At 47.7% G+C, this 15,860-nt stretch overlaps 3 protein-coding genes across 3 annotated transcripts; 1 reads left to right on the forward strand and 2 right to left on the reverse strand.

The window, feature by feature from the left end:
* Positions 1–271: 271 nt before the first annotated feature.
* LOC123098844 (dolichyl-diphosphooligosaccharide--protein glycosyltransferase subunit 1A) lies at positions 272–5,064 on the reverse strand. The gene is made up of 10 exons (XM_044520924.1): positions 4,774–5,064; positions 4,629–4,673; positions 3,473–4,101; positions 3,226–3,373; positions 2,948–3,124; positions 2,551–2,619; positions 2,380–2,469; positions 1,964–2,122; positions 857–1,081; positions 272–687 (listed from the first exon to the last, which is right to left on the reverse strand). Exons 1-10 carry the CDS (start codon positions 4,873–4,875, stop codon positions 496–498), a joined length of 1,836 nt encoding a protein of 611 aa, XP_044376859.1. The 5' UTR covers positions 4,876–5,064; the 3' UTR covers positions 272–495.
* Positions 5,065–5,081: 17 nt separating this feature from the next.
* Positions 5,082–7,696, forward strand: LOC123098846 (phosphatidylinositol-glycan biosynthesis class F protein). The gene is made up of 8 exons (XM_044520926.1): positions 5,082–5,486; positions 5,569–5,634; positions 5,733–5,775; positions 6,042–6,096; positions 6,320–6,368; positions 6,659–6,726; positions 6,842–6,959; positions 7,341–7,696. Exons 1-8 carry the CDS (start codon positions 5,343–5,345, stop codon positions 7,452–7,454), a joined length of 657 nt encoding a protein of 218 aa, XP_044376861.1. The 5' UTR covers positions 5,082–5,342; the 3' UTR covers positions 7,455–7,696.
* A 40-nt stretch (positions 7,697–7,736) lies between these two features.
* LOC123098845 (protein MLO) lies at positions 7,737–10,959 on the reverse strand. Its single transcript, XM_044520925.1, has 11 exons — positions 10,411–10,959; positions 10,095–10,313; positions 9,849–9,965; positions 9,676–9,736; positions 9,400–9,560; positions 9,195–9,283; positions 8,984–9,033; positions 8,857–8,897; positions 8,543–8,752; positions 8,320–8,448; positions 7,737–8,227 (listed from the first exon to the last, which is right to left on the reverse strand). The coding sequence occupies exons 1-11, from the start codon at positions 10,540–10,542 to the stop codon at positions 7,832–7,834; spliced, it is 1,605 nt and encodes a 534-aa protein (XP_044376860.1). The 5' UTR covers positions 10,543–10,959; the 3' UTR covers positions 7,737–7,831.
* Between the last annotated feature and the right edge of the window lie 4,901 nt (positions 10,960–15,860).

Here is a 15,860-nt window from a genome sequence, read left to right on the forward strand (position 1 = left end):
TCCATAACACATTCAGTCAAGGAAAAGAGAATCTACAAACCACTCACCACTTGCTCTCTTTAATGGCCTGAAAATCATGATGGTGCAAGAGTGACGTTCCTGCCAAAAAGCATGCCCTGTTTCAAAGGGAACCGAGTACCATAACTTCCATTTATGCGGAACCCCTGTCGTTTTGGCCGCCACGGCAACGACGGGAATCACAAAAATGCATCAGTACAATGATAACTGCACAGATGCAAATGCACCACTGATCCGGAACAGTTACTACCACTTTAGCAAAAGGAGTCCCAAGGGGGCGGTCCCCCATGATTTCTTTTTATCATGATGCAAAAAGGTTAATCAGTTCCAAAATGATTACGGTGCTTATATCATGTTACACGGTCTATTCAAAACCTAGCCTCAGGAACTAGGATAATGGGTTTACCAACATCTTCACATATAGTGCAGATGACCTTCAGTCTAATCACTAATGATATAGGATGAAGCCGGATTCGCTCATATCTCACTAAGGTACTCTAGGAGAGATTCGACCTCTTGCCTCAATGCAGCGATCTTCTGCTGCTGGGATGAAATCCAGTTTTCTATGTCTTGCCCGCGCTGCTTCTTCTCGACGCTGTCAACCACGGTGGCATGCCTCGCCATGAGCTTGTCCTGCAACTCCCTCTCCTTCGCAACCAAGTCATCTAGCTGCAGCAGCAATGCACAGAAAGTAATGATTTATTTTTGGCAATCAGAACAAATGCAGAAAGGCAGTCAAGATTTAGATTTGCACGACATGGCAAGGTCAAATATGTTTCTCAATTTCATTTTCTTAATATACAACATAAATGCGGTTGCAGAAGTTTGTTGAGCAAACCTTTGGCCATATCTGATAAGACTGAGGGGATGACTGTACAGATAGCAACAGCGGCTTCAGCTCTTTCGCTAATTCCTTAAACTGTGCATCAGCGGCTTTACGAGCTGCTTTGCAAGATTTAGCGTCTCCAGTCCTAGACAAATCGTGCAATGATGTCTCTAGCTTATCATGAACAGCTAAGCACTGGTGAAAGATACCCTGGATTTGCTGAACAGTGGCTTGCACCTGCACCAGGAGAACAAAAGAGCCATCAGAAATCAGCACTGCACGATACTAAAGTTATATGATCAAAACAGTACAGAAAAAACTGCACAAAGATGACCACAAACTCTTTATTTACACGGAAAAAAACATTATTCATTATTCCAACACATAAACTTAAGGTCAATCCGGTTTAGGAAGTGGTCATGTCTCCTACCTATTAATCCTTAGGTTCAAATTTGATCTGCAATAATAATATTTTCCATGGCTTTTCAACTAGATGCTTGTTTTCTTTATATTTTAAAAAACTTGATGTTCAGTTCCAGTTAAGTTATCAAACTGGCCTTGCCACTCTAGCACCCTGAACTGTTCAGTCGAGTTTTATTACAGTTCATTTTATTTATTCCATCATAAAGGTTCTGGGCTAGTGATTCAGAAAGTAGTTTGGCACTTCCCTAAACATTTCTTAGAATAATAACCCTACCTGCAGCATGGCCCTCAAATCCCAATGCCACCATAACAAATATCACAGCAGTGGAACTAGACTAAACAACCTTTTGGGAAATCATCCAGCCTTCAATGCTTTGATGGTTACAAGTTATTACATTGCTCCACAAATATTTGTCACCTTCTGAGTTATAAGTTAACTTTGTACTTCCTCTGTCCGAAAATAAGTGTCTCAACTTTAGTACAAAGTTATACTCCCTCCGTTCATTTTTATAAGGCAGTTTAGACAGCTGGTTTTGAACTGTTTAGAGCACTGTCTGAACAGGCTTAAACGTCTTATATAAGTGAACAGAGGGAGTACTAAAGTTGAGATACTTATTTTGGGACGGAGGGGGTATATTTTTCCTGAGTCCTTGATCCAAATAATTTGGAGAGGTTTGAGGCTTAAAGTAATTGTACCTCATCCCATTGCAGCTTTGCCAGATAAGAAGGAGAGTTCTTAGAGATTGACATGTCAGTGTGCATGTAGGCAATACATGCAACAAACAGGAGGAAGAAGCCAGTAATCAACATCATCGGCTCTATGAGCAACGAGATGTTATTGAATTTGTAGTACACCTGCGCAAAGGAAAAAAAAAGTTAGCTACAGTTCACAACTTCACATAAAACACTGCTTAGGTATCAGTATACACAAACAACTCGCAGAAAGCATTGTTGATAACTAGCAGCTTTAAGTGTTGTTTCATGTGATAAGAACTAGTCTCATAATCCTTTTACAGATTATTTATTCAGTTTGACCAATAATTTGCACAGTTCACAATTTTCATCATGCAAGTGTGCAAACTACTGGCACAACAATAGTTCTGAAGACAAACCTGGAAATGCAAATTATGCTCTGGAATAACATCAGGCTTTTCCAAGACAAGAACTGGCCTTCCAGCAATGTCAAGGTGTGAATACTTCACCTGCACCACACATCACTTTTGTTACAATGATGAATAGGATGAGCTAGTTATTCAGTTATCTATCGTCCAATGAGGGACCACCTCTTGCCATTGATTTGTTGGAAATGGAGCTGAAACATCAATATCCTTTGAACCTTCAGGTAGAACCACCTGCCCGAAAAGAAAGATATATACAAGTGTAAGAGGGAAGTAATGTGAAACTATTCATATTACTGGAAGCGCCTGCGCAGATAAAATCAATAGTGATTGATGCCAAGTTCAGGGAAACATGGCCAAATTGATGTTTTCGTGTGTGTTAAGAGGATCTAGAGCTTGGGGCTTTCTAAATAAGTACAGATTTTATGTCAATATACCAAAGAAATAGTCAAATGATATGGAAATTAGGTCTGGAACAGTGGAACTCAATAGGTCAAAGAAAAGGGGGGAAATAAAAACCCATATTCCTGATGATACTGGTTTGATGCAACTGACCACATACCTTTACAATGAGCTTTTCAATGAGAATCTCCTCCATTGGAGAACCAAATGTGATATTGAGAAATCTCTTTCCATCAGCACTGAAAACAAAGTCTTGAAGGGGTAAACCATAACCAATGGTAAAGGTTGTTTGCCAACCACCAAACAAGGGAAACCTCGGTTCAATTTCCAGTTGGGTCTGCAATAAGATTGTTGGACATGTAAAAGCATTCAACATACATGCGTTGCGCTTTTGTTGGGAAATTTAACCATAACAAATGAAATAAATAGCAGCAGTACCTTCTTAGAATCACTCCATAAGTGTGATGTTGAAATATTACCGATTTCATCTCTGTAATAAATAGAGTGGGCCCTTGCAGGCAATCTAGCAATGAGATGCCTAAATGATGAAACCCCTCTTGCATAAGGTCTAGACTGGTAGTCAAGCCTACAAATAGAAACACAGAATTAGTTATTTCTGGACATGACTTCTCAACTCACGTACAAGTTGAGCTACTTAAAACAGCAATTTAGAACGGAGACAAACCTGGAGAATTCGCCCTTCAGTCTGGCACCACCATGAACAATGTTGTAATGTTCTGTAATCTGTACATTGCCCCAGTGAGATATCTCAATCTCCCTTATAAGTTCCTTTGCAACTGCAAATGGGTTGTTGTTCTCAAAGTGCACAATAATAGGGTTGTAGGAAAACGGGGGAACATCTTCATACGGTCCATATTTAAGCTCGGAATCGACAAGTTTTGTGTTTCCATATTTTGTGTACGATTCAACCCTTCCACCAGGTAATCTGATACTAAGTGTCTGGACCTTAACAGGGTAAGGAGAAAGGTAGTGAGAGCTATCCTGAAAGACAACAAGCTGCGAATCGGCTTGGGTGATCTCTTCTGGGAATGGCTGGAGAAAGTGTGTAAATACGGTCAAGACATCTAAGTGAAGAATCTTCCCCTTTTGCAAAGGTTTGTGTAGCGATGCTGAAAAGAAGGTTAGTTCTGGGGGAACACCAGAAGGCTCAACAACTTCAATCGGAAGAACACTACTGAGACCCTTCACTTTTCCCTCAGTACCGAATGCTCTGATCGCTGCCAGGTTTTTTGCTTGGATGTTGGGGAAAGCCAGCAAGACTTTAGAGACAGGCTCCGAGCCGGCATTTTCAACCTGAAATCAATAGGGGTATATAAGTAACAGCAGCATTCCGACATAACAAACACACAAGCATTCCAACATAACAAATGCGCACGTACAAAGCCCTCCAATATAGGATACCACTTGCAAGAAACATGCGCACTTAGCAATAGAATGGTTTTAGTGAATGCTACTTCCAGATTTTAGAACTAGAGTGCCCGTTTTGTAAACACAGTGACACCTATAGATGAAACAAAATTCAGCGAGCGTTTACTATATACTGGTAAAAAAAACTTGCAAGATGCACAAGCCACAGGGATGAAGATGTCTCGATTATGTTGGTTAGATTTGGGGAACTGGTGACCAGTGAGACAGTGACTGCATTCTCATGAAATGCCAATTGCATGAAAACGTCGCAGCATGTTAATCAGTCCAACGTGACAAGTTACATAAGTTACGCATTCGAAATCATCACGGCTAGGGTACCTTAACAGGTCGCAACAGTGAGCTGCGTGATTAAATTTAGATTCCCACTGCAGGAGAAGAGCGCAACAGCATACCTTGAGCGAAGTGAGGACGCGGACGATGTGCGAAGTCAAATCAACCTGCAAAACGCGAGAGAAGATCGCACGAGACCATCAGATCCGAGACCTCCTGAGATCTGAGGAGCGGGCGGGGGGAGTGGGGAGTGGGGAGGCCACTGACCTTCCGATCCGCCCTGGAGACGACGAGATCGGCGCGCGCGGCGGAGGCGAAGGCCGCGACGAGGACGAGGAGGAGCGCGGCGAGGCGGAGCGGCGTCGCCATGCTCGGCGGCCAGATCGCGTCGCGGGCGTTGGTTTCGCGGCGAGATGGGGTTGGACCTGAGCAAGAAAGGCTTTAAACCCTCGTCGGGCTCGGTCGGACCCGTGTGCCCGTGGGAGAAGAGAAGAGTGTGACGTGTGGCCGAGACTTTGGGTGGTGCGACCGGACCACTTTGCTGCGACTTCCGACTGGGTGCCCGGTCTGGCTCCACCGGTTCACCATCTCTCCCCCTCTCTCGCACCGCATCGCCGCGCCGCCCTCCCTCCGCCGGCGTCGCCCCCATCTCCCACCCCCCGGTGCGGCGGCGCTGCCCAGCCTCTGTCACGCGCCGCTGTAGGCCTCGCCGCGGGAGATAGAGTCAGCGCACGGCCTCATCGCTTCTCCTCGGCTACCACGACCTAGCTCGCCGTCGGTCAGCACCAACAATCCCACCTCGTAGACAGACTAGACTCTCCACGCGCGGCCCCGCCATGGGCGCCGAGGTCGCCCAGATCAGCGCCTTCACCGCCGCGGCCGCTCACGCGCTCTGCCTCGCCGGCCTCGCAGCCGCCCACTCCCTCGCTGGCCGCGGCGCGCTCGTCTCCGACCCCGCCCACGCCCTCCGCCTCCTCGTGGTACCCTCCCTTGCCCTCTCCTCACCCCGTCACCTCCGCCCACGTGTTCTATCTTCTGACCCGGACGGGTGCTTTTCTGCAGGTCTGTGAGGCGCCGCTTGTCATCGTGGTGTTCAGCCTGCTCCGGCGAGATCCCAAACGCTGCTCGGTTTGTTAGCACCAACTGTTTCTTCCCGTCTCCGTACCAAACATTGTACAGTGTTTTGTTTGTTCAGTGATAAGGCGATTGTGTTTCCTCGATTGCAGTTCCTTAAGGCCGCTGCACGGGGATTGCTTGGCTTGCCCATAGGTTAGTTCTCCTTGCTGCCTTTGCACTTTGATCCGTTGCGTTTGCGCAAGGAGACTTCTGTGCGGCGTGAAGTATAGGATATCACACGTTGAAAAACCTTGATGCTGAATCTGAGCCATTAGCCAATACTCACGACTTAGTAATATATGTTGATTTGCTCTTTGAAGTAAATAAGAGGCCAAGCAGAGTTATTTTAGGACCTGCCCGGCTTTCTGCTTTTCGTTTATTTATTTATCCTTATGATACATGCTTCTGCTCTCTGCCAGGGGCCTTCCTAAATGCATTTGGTGCAATTGTTCTTGGCGCGCCTGTTGGAATCAAGTAAGGTCCCATGACATGCTCGTATATGATTCTTATTCAGGAATTCAGGAGTCATGACTCAAATAACCATTTACCATGTTTGTTGAACATTAGTTCTTTATAATACCTCTCTGACGGGATTGCCCAAGGATATGTCAATTCAAACATAAAAGACGCATACCAACAATGTCTTGTCCTTCGTCAAAAACTATTGCCTTATCTGACGAGATCTTCACAACTTTAGGTACTGGATAGCGACAACCTATTGGTCATGTCTTATTTCCCTGTTCACGGTAAGTGGCATTTCCTGTGCTTTACTTTTCTTGACTGAGAACTGGCATTTCCTGTGCTTTACTTTTCTTGACTGAGAACTGGCATTTCCTGTGCTTTACTTTTCTTGACTGAGAACTAGCATTTCCTGTGCTTTACTTTCTTGACTGAGAACTTCAGCAAATTAAGATTGACAACTGAAATACTATCAGATTTGGTAGTCTTGTGCTGATACTTCTCAGTTCTCACCAATTATGATATACCACAATGTACTTGCATAACTGAGGCCTGACCAGCTAAATGCTCATTGCAGTTTGTTCCAGCAGCATGTGTCTTTGGAGCATCCAAAGTGGATTGGCAGAATGTGCTTTCTCATTCTATGTATATTCCTGAATCCTAACTAAGTGCCTATTGCGAGGAGTTTATTCCATAGAGTTATTATTAATTTATTATTATTCTCCTGTACTTACTGATGATTTGTGTTTTTGTATGTCAGTTATGGCACATCATCCAATGTTGTGGACTACATGATCTCTGCGCCTTCTCATGGAGCTGTAATAGGAGCATGGCTTGGTGCTTGGCCTATGCCCCTTGACTGGGAGAGGCCTTGGCAGGTAAAGATACTGACTGCAACTTTTTGAATACATATGGGACGACCGAACGAGTATCATGAAAGACGGGATCATGTAGAGATGTTTATGCATATCCAATAGGTAACATGATAACTTAAAGACTAGCTCGTGGACTAACTATTGAGAGCGGTGATACAAATGCATTAGTTTGTCTGATGCTCTCTCGTGTGTTGAATGCTGCTGTTGGAACTAGTCTATATTACCACCCCCATTTTTCCATGCATTCTATTTTCAATGAAGTATTTAGTGGCACATGGATGAGACTTCCTTTTCTATGCCTTACAATTTACCGTCTGGTCTTATTGTCCCCACCTTGCTTTTGCAATTCATGATTCTGTTTTTTTTTGTGTGTGTCTTTCTTAGGAATGGCCAATATGTGTCACTTATGGTGCAATTGCTGGGCATGTGATTGGCATGCTAGTATCACTGATCCTCATAGTTGCTCACAAGAGAAGAGTTCGTGTCAAAGCTGACTAGCCTATGGATGATGAATACCTTTTTTCCTTTAATGATTTACGCAGGTTATACTATAGATTGTTTCTTCCCAAAAAGCAATGTACTTTTGGTTAGATTTCCAGTTGAGTCAAAGTACTGGTGCCTTCCAGTAGCTTGACATGTGTATTACATTAGTGGCACTCATTTACCTTTTGGGGGCTAAAGATTATTTTCTTCAGAGCTATTTCTTATGTTATGAGACTGATTGCCATTTGGTATTTTTACATAGATGAGAGGGTTTTTGTTTGTGCTTAGCAGGTTAAATTTTTGACTCAGTAAAAATTTGTATTTCTTATTGTACGAATCATGACATCCTATGTTGGCTATACATTGGACTAACATCAATACATAAACTTGTCTCATCCCTGGCTGAAGGAAAAATCTGCGCTGGGGATGTCGGCATCGAGTGCCGACGAAGAGACCGACCTCCGCCTGTCAGCAGGATTTAGTCTGTGCACGGGATGCGCCACCACAACCGGGTACATGTCCCTAGCCTCCTCCATGGTCCTTGGCGAGGTCGGCGCGCTCTGGGGATCGTCGGACCGTCCCATGCCCTTGTGAAGCAGGTGCACCGGTGACGAAGCCCGGCTAGGCATCGGCGACGTGCCTCGGCTGGGCGTCGCGTCGCCGATCATCTGCGCCATCAGCATGTCCGTGTCTCGGACCTTCTTCTTCTCCTTGGCCGTGTTCCGCCAGTTGGTCAGCGCCTTGGCCGTCTGCTCGTCGAAGATGGACCTCTTCATGTTCGATCCCATCTGCAACCCATCACACAGATTACATGATTAAGGCTGCTGTTACTCCTCTCCCAGAGCAATTGTTCAGACATCTTCATCAACGGCTTTATTACCTGTGTGACGAGCGCGTAGAGGGGGAAGGTGATATAGCTGCAGAGGAACTGAAGAGCCAGCCCCAGCACGACCTTCATGATGCTCAGACCGATGTGCATATGGAAGCATTTCTTCAAGCCGGGCGTGGCCTGCGACACAAGTAAATCTCCGTCAGTCCAGTTCATCAGCAGCAGCACGTGGTGCCTTGCATCCCTAACCGAACTGCCAATTACTGGTACATACCACTGTCCAGACGAAATGTGCCATCTGAAACGCATTCTGGAACAGCGTCAGGTGTATGAAGAAGAGGACCCAGTCGGGGCGGTGGAACCAGAAGAACTTGTTGCTGGGCTCAACCACGGGCGCCCCCTTGATGACGCTCGCCCGGTCCTGGATCTCCAGGGCCATCTCCATGATGATCATCTCCAGCTTGGTTCCAACACACAAGAGGATCTGAGAAAGACAAGACAGACAATGACATTTTCAATTAAGGTGTGGTTTCGCATTGCAATCAAATGGGGCTGGCTGTTGCTTTCGGCGGAGAAATTCGCACTTACGACGAGAGGGATGAAAGAAATCCAGGTGAGCGTGCCGATCCCTGCCAGCAGAAAGAAGGGGAAAGGAAGGTTAGAAAATGAACGGTGGTTACGAGACAAATTACAAGTGTTTTAGCAAGGTCCATACCGTCAATATCAAGGAAGAGGGTGAGGATCGCCACACACCACAGCGGGAGGCTGCGAAAAGAGGCCAAATGTGTCAAGATCACGCAAGGAAGACCAGCAGGGGCAAAGACCATGACGCAGCAAACTGATAGTATTGTATCATGTGGAACCTAAGCAATATCATATGGAGCCTGACGGCAATTTTATAATCCTATCCATGGAATGTAACCTACCTGATGCCAACGACGACTTTGAAGTCGTCCTCCATGGACCTCTTGATGTACTTGTGGAAGTCGAACTTGCTGTTATGCGACAAATGCGCCTGCGCAGAATCGTGGAAAGAGAAGACATGAGATCGCTGGTGTCGGAACGGTACATATTTCAGAAGCGTCGCAGCAATGGCGAAGCTAGAGGGAGAGGATTTGTTTTGGTACGTACGTTGATGAAGCCTGCCCTCAGGGTGAGGTAGTCCACCTTGGTGACCGACCTGAAGAACTGCCTGAAGAAGGCCACCACCCATCTGATGCCGGGGGTGCTGGAGAGGCCCAGGTGACGCTTCACGAACGACGTCTGGTGCGTGAAGCGGAACCGCGCAGGATCTGGAGGCACGGGAAAGAGAGAGAAAACATATCATCAGTTCACTCACTCTGATCATGCCTGCCTGCGTGCGTTTGTAAATGCATCAGTCAGGTTTCATTTCGGAAATTGTCTGACCATTTGCGAACTGGTATTCCAAGGAGGCGGTCTCTGTCTCCCATTTCTTCCATGTCCTCATCTGCAGCAGGAAAGAAGGAACAATATTATGCCTGAGGGAGCAGATTAGGGATTGGTAGCAAGTAGTTTTATTGCTTTACCGAAGCATGAACAGGTAGGCCTGACAGACTCACTTTGAGACGGCTTAGAGCCATGATGATGACGCTGTAGGTGACATGGAAGACGGCGAGCACGAAGATGAATATGTGGAGCTGGTGCAAGCTGCCCGTGGACATTAGCGACACCTTGCCCTGCCAGAAAAACACACACCAATTAGGCCAAGCCAATCAGGAAGGAAACAAGAAGAAACTCCGGCCGGCCGCCGGAATCTGTTTGTGTTTTTCCCGGCCGTCTCCGGGAGTAGCTTGTAGCAGGCTCACCTTTTTGGCGCAGTAGTAGTCTTTGTACTTGCTCTTGACGGAACCAGGGGGCAGGCTGCAGGGCCGCATGATGCTGGCGGCCTTCTCGGAGATGCATATCCCGGAGATTGGGTCCTGCGTCACGGCGAGCAGCAGCGAGATGAACCCCACCAGCATCAGCTCCGCTTTGATCTTCTCCAGCGCCTCCGCCAGCGCGTTCTTGTGCCGCTTGTGGAACCACTGCAGGTGCACCAAGGGAGCAGAGGAAGCCATGAGCTGAGCTGCTGATTCTGGTTGAGGCTTTTTTTTTTCTTGTTGCAGGAGTGAGGGAACTTACATGGCCGAGCTTGTGGAGCGCGTGCTCCAGGAGGACGGACACGATGATCATGACGGCGAAGACGAGCGCCACCGCCCAGGACGGCGTCTCCGGCAGCGTCCGCGCCGGGGGGTACTCGTAGTCCTCCGCCATGGCTCCCCGCCGCCCGTCCTGAGCACAACCTCTTTCCTTGGCCGGAGCGAACGGCGGCCACCTCAGCCGGACAGGCGCGCGCCCGAGCCCAACCACCGATCGTCTGAGCCAACGAGGTACCTACCTGGCCAGGTATCTATTCTACGTGGCCGGCCGGCCGGAGCAAGCAAGGAGAAGGAAAGCGTACGTACGCAGGTACGTTGTGTGTCTAGCTTGTTTCTGCTGTGGCGAAGTGTGTGCGTGGCAACCGGGTGGGAGGGAGCTGCCGCGCGGGGCCTTTTATCGGCCGGGCGCCCGGCGGCCGGGTCAAACCGCGTGCGTGCGCGCCTGCGCGCCGGCCGGGTGGCTCGGCAGCGGCGCTGCGGAGCGGGAGACCTGCCTAGAGCTGATACGAATGTCGAGTGGCGGGTTTCGGCTGAAACGACCTATGTTTCCTAGCGCGAGGTTGGACGGGGTGGTTGATCCAGCGATGGCGCTCTGGGTGCTCGGCCGGCACCGGGCCGGGGCGAGGGGGGACACCCGGTCGGTCCCGTAGTATTTCTTGATGGGGACGGTCACTTTACTACTAGTACTAGTTTTTAGTAGTATTTTTTTCTTTAGGGAATCCGTAGTACTCCCTCCGTTTCAAATTACTCGTTGCAGAAATGGATGTATCTAGAACTAAAATACATCTAGATACATTCATACCTGCGACAAGTAATTTAGAATGGAGGGAGTATTATTCTTGACTAGTTTTTTTTCTTGTTGCCATCGTTTGACTAGTATATCTATATCTGGCCATAGTTTTGTCCCGCGTAGGTAGGTTACTTGGAGATACTCCTAGCTAGGCAGGACAAAAACCGACGCGTCTGGCTAGCTTGCTCGTTATCGGGATCATCAACGCGGGCGGAGAAAAAAAACTGACGTTAAATTAGGACGGAGAGTTCGTTGGGACCGGCAAGAAAACGGCAAATGTGCTGCCCCGTTTCTTGGGGGATCGAATTGTGTGACGTCGGATCACTTTTGTTGGGTTGATTGATTTGATGCCGCTCGATCGGAGACCCGTTCGCGCCAAAGTTATTGCGTGGAGAAAATGACGCGAAACATGTATTGGCGGCGACGTGTGTGCGCGCGAGAAAGGTAAGGTAAAACGAACACGGTTTTACGGAGCACGGTTACACGTAGCCACACGTTGGTAGAGGCGAGACTCGCCGTCCACGCGCGCGACTGACTGTTCCCGCTGGCGAGCCGCGCGTCGGGTGGTGGTGGATCAGGTCGCCGGCGCCCGGCAGGCAGGGGCGTGGCACCTTCGAGCGGGTCAGACTCGTACCCAGACGGTCGAAACATTCACCGGCCGGGACGTGCGTGTACGATGGCTAGCCTGGTGCTCCCATCGAGTTAGTTTTTCATACGGAGGGGCCATTGTTAATCGCCCCCGGTTGACGTGATAGTGATTGCTAATTTGGCAAGCATACAGTATTGCTGCATGTATTCCTGTTTTGGACTTGATTAATGAGGACGGAGAGTCTGTTGGGACAGACCAGACGATCGAAAAGGGCAAAGCTCTGTTTCTCTTGTCTCTTCCCCGGCCGGGAAAAACGAGGGATCGGGCGATCGAACTGTGTGACGTCGGGCTTCCTCCATGCTTCATTTCGAAGCATCCATCCATGGTTATTAATTGTAAGGTAGTTACAGTATACTCCTACATTATAAAACCTGCACGGCATCGACGTGCAGCCTGCTGCATGCGCACGTATAGCCAAAGCGTGCACGGTTCCGTTACTGCAGGTAAACGGGCCCGGCACGTATACGTGGTGCACTTCTACTCGCTTGTACGGAGTAGTCTCGTACTGTACCACGCAAGTTGCGACGACCTGCACACGCACGTCCGCATGCGACCGACAACGTGGACGTCGACGTGGCATCCGAAGTTTGACTGCCCATGGTCGGTCGTGCGTGCGTGGAGAAGTCTGACCAGGCAGCTCCGGCGAAGCGGGCGTTCCATCCAGATCCAGTGGAGTACGGCTACGGGCCTGAGCGAGTCAAGTCAAACGAAGCGTTGACTGCATTTGTGTGGCTGCTACTTTTACCAGGACTTGTATATGCACAGCAGGCAGGTATACTATTAATTATTAGCAGCGGTCCGTCCATGTGATGAGTGATCTGCTACTACTAGTGCTTAAACAGACGGGATCAAGTCGCCCGTCGCCGAACTAACGATCGGATCCGGACCGGTTCCTCTGATCGGGGAAAGTTAATGGTCGGTTTGAATTTCAACGAGGCACATCAAGAGATGCCAGTACTACTACTAGCTCAGTTCTTTTAGCAAGCGATGATTTGGCCTGTCTATGTGGCTACTAGGTGCATCCGAGATAAAGCGGGGCGAAAGACTATTTCGAGATGTACTATCCGACATGCATGCATGGAGATCTTATGCTAATGGCCCGATCCACTAATATATACGTACGTATATGGTGGCGCTCGTAGCGCGCGGCCTCGTCGCTCGTTCGTGTAGTTGACGGACGCTACTGGTTCATGGATGGAGGCTCAGGGGATATTGCTTTGACATAGCCCATTTTTTATGCGCGCCACCCTCAACCGGATCTTATCTCATGCGCACAACCGCACAAATATAGTATTAGTACGTACCACAAATGGGTCTTTCCCGGCTTATGAAGTTATTATGATGGTCCGGCGGGGGCTGCTTACCAAGAGATCAAGCTCATGAAAAGGGTGACCGGTCTTGTCTCGGCGAGACTTTGCATTTGCAGCGCTGCCCTCGTGAGACGAATATGCATGGGTACTCCCTCCATTCGGAATTACTTGTCTCGAAAATGAATGTATCTAAAATTAAAATATGTCTAGATACATCCATTTCTGCGACAAGTAATTCCGAACGGAGGAAGTATTATATAGCAACAAATGAACAAGCATCTCCTGAGATAAAACGAGACAAGAACAGATCATGAGGAACAGCCAAGTTAATGAGTCCGGGCCCTCGCCCAGTTCTAAAACATTTCCCTCCTGGGATTTGCTGGAGCTAGGAGCAGTCAGTCGTTTTTCTCTTTTTTTCATTGTAGTTTCAAACATCATGGCTTTCCTTAATGAAAATCGGAAGGGGTGACAGCCCTCCTTTTATCAAAAAAAAGAAAAAGAGTCCGGGCCACATGCTTCTGTTATGAACAGTGGATTGAAATCAAAGCAGAAATGTCATGGCATTCTGGAATTTATGCTAGTAAATCAATTTTTTTTATTGGCAAGTAGCCCGAACCCTAAACAGACATGCTGAATCTAGTGGCTCCTCAGAATTTATGATGATGTGGAGGTTTGCTCTAACCTGCTCTGTGCCCAGTCATGTACGTACTGTTCCACAACTTGTGTGTGTTGTGGGCACCCAAAACATGCCTGTCATATTGTTTATGGCTAGCTATACATGATCAGAGCCCTCGCGAAACGAAAGAGCTACGGGGGAATCACTGTCGTGTCATTGTCCTACTCTCTGATCTGCGTTGAATTTGGTATTACTAGCTCTGAGAATTTAAGATGAGATGTGAGGGTTTCCGAGATTTTTTTATTTCTTGTGCTTATCTTCACTAGAACTGTAGAAGCGGGTCTAGCAGGTCGCATGTGTACAAGGTTTTTTTGGGCACCACGAATGTGTGCCGTTGTTCATGAGTACTACCTGCGGCCGCCAGGGGCTTTTATCTCCTGGTATTGAATTTGATCCATGACGTGCTGGGTTTGTGTGACTGTGAGAGTTATGGGGATGTGTTTGGTTGCTCGCACTGTTTTTAGTCACTTTGCATACTTGTCCCGTTAAGGCCTGGTTAGATAAAAAAACATCATCTGCGTGTTGATTGTTTGCCTGCATATTCTCTCTCTGCGTCGTAGCAACGCCTCTACGCACTGTATTTGGTTGATCGCATTGTCTGTGCTCATACGAGTGCACGTTGGTTGGTTGCATACGAGCATAGAGTTGTGCTCACCTTGTACCCTAGTTCATGAGCTTACCCACTACTATTACACCTTACACACGATCACACTGAGCATGCCAACGCCACAGCACTGCAATGGCGTTGAACTAGACGAAGATGATGAAGTTCTTCAGTCCAAACTGAATATCCACCTTGCCAACTTCAACACTGCTGCATGTGATGTCCTGCAAGTGCACATGGTTTAGTTGTACCTTTTCCGAAGTAAGAGTATCGATCCCATGATCCCATAGGAAGCACATGAATCAATCTTTCGTCTTTTGCATGTTGCAAATAGTATGCCTGCAAGTTGTGAGCGATCCAAATTAGAAGTGCCATAATGGAAATAATGTGGCAAGTGTATAGGTGAATATTTGAATAAAAGTAACTAACGACAATTGTAAATAATAGACTTTAGACAAATGGGACTAAGCGTCCCAGGGAGTCCGAAATCCCTTATAGTGTGCATCTATAGCGGTGCCTAAACACAATACTACTTCGGATTCCTAAGCCACTTTACATGTTTCTATTTGTGAGCAAAGCCGGTACAGATATGTGCATACGCTCAGCAGCTTCGTATCACATACACCACCACCGTTCTTCCCCACTCCGGTTACCAATCGGTTATTAAGGGGAAAGAGGTCCCCATGGACGCAGCCTATATATAGGTGGTATCTGGTTTAGCCCCTGTTGCAACGATCCGCTACGAAGGGAGATGAGTCCTGTCATGCACCCACCTCCGCAACCACAGGGTTCACCAACAGTAATAACCTTCCATCTAAAATTGGCATATATTGGATGGTCGACTTCACTCAACGTCAAGAAGATCATTAACATGAACATGCAAAGAGGATATTAAATCCTAATATCAATGATCTATTAGACACTAGGGTTCGTCCATATCGCTGAGAACTAAGGGGACTACTCACTCATGAAGGCAACAAACATCATAACACCGAGGATAAAGGACACGAATGAATCACACATGTAACACGCAAATTATCCCCCTTAGGGTTCCCGAGATTACAATGAGGGGAATGCGAATGATGATGATGACGATGACAGTGGGGATGCTGTTGAAGCCTTCCCAGTGAGGGTGGTGGAGGCGGTGGCCTCCTTGTCGCCGATTCCACCCTCTGCATCACTCCGGTGGCTAGGGTTCCTGCTTCTGGACGAGTTTCTGGTGTCTCTGGACGTCTGATCCACAATCCGTCTTCATGGGGTGAATATCGTTGACCTGGCGGCGGTACTCCATACCACCACCCGTACGAGCCGGTGCGGTCGTATGGAACATCGTCTTTTGCACTGGAGGCTCGGCGACGACTGTTTCTTTGCCCTTTTTGCTTGATTCGCTTATGGTAGGTGATC

This window comes from Triticum aestivum, chromosome 4D, assembly GCF_018294505.1.
Source record: "Triticum aestivum cultivar Chinese Spring chromosome 4D, IWGSC CS RefSeq v2.1, whole genome shotgun sequence".
In the NCBI taxonomy this organism is placed as follows: Eukaryota; Viridiplantae; Streptophyta; class Magnoliopsida; order Poales; family Poaceae; genus Triticum; species Triticum aestivum.

Coding starts and splice junctions, on each gene's coding strand:
- LOC123098846 (XM_044520926.1), top strand. CDS start 5,343: ATGGGCGCCGAGGTCGCCCAGATCAGCGCCTTCACCGCCGCGGCCGCT. Junction 5,776..6,041: donor ATTGCTTGGCTTGCCCATAG/GTTAGTTCTCCT, acceptor GCTCTCTGCCAG/GGGCCTTCCTAAATGCATTT. Junction 6,097..6,319: donor GGCGCGCCTGTTGGAATCAA/GTAAGGTCCCAT, acceptor TCACAACTTTAG/GTACTGGATAGCGACAACCT.
- LOC123098844 (XM_044520924.1), bottom strand. CDS start 4,875: ATGGCGACGCCGCTCCGCCTCGCCGCGCTCCTCCTCGTCCTCGTCGCG. Junction 3,374..3,472: donor CTGAAGGGCGAATTCTCCAG/GTTTGTCTCCGT, acceptor TTCTATTTGTAG/GCTTGACTACCAGTCTAGAC. Junction 2,123..2,379: donor AGCATAATTTGCATTTCCAG/GTTTGTCTTCAG, acceptor TCCTTTGCGCAG/GTGTACTACAAATTCAATAA.
- LOC123098845 (XM_044520925.1), bottom strand. CDS start 10,542: ATGGCGGAGGACTACGAGTACCCCCCGGCGCGGACGCTGCCGGAGACG. Junction 10,314..10,410: donor CGCTCCACAAGCTCGGCCAT/GTAAGTTCCCTC, acceptor GTGCACCTGCAG/TGGTTCCACAAGCGGCACAA. Junction 8,898..8,983: donor CCTCTTCCTTGATATTGACG/GTATGGACCTTG, acceptor TTCTGCTGGCAG/GGATCGGCACGCTCACCTGG.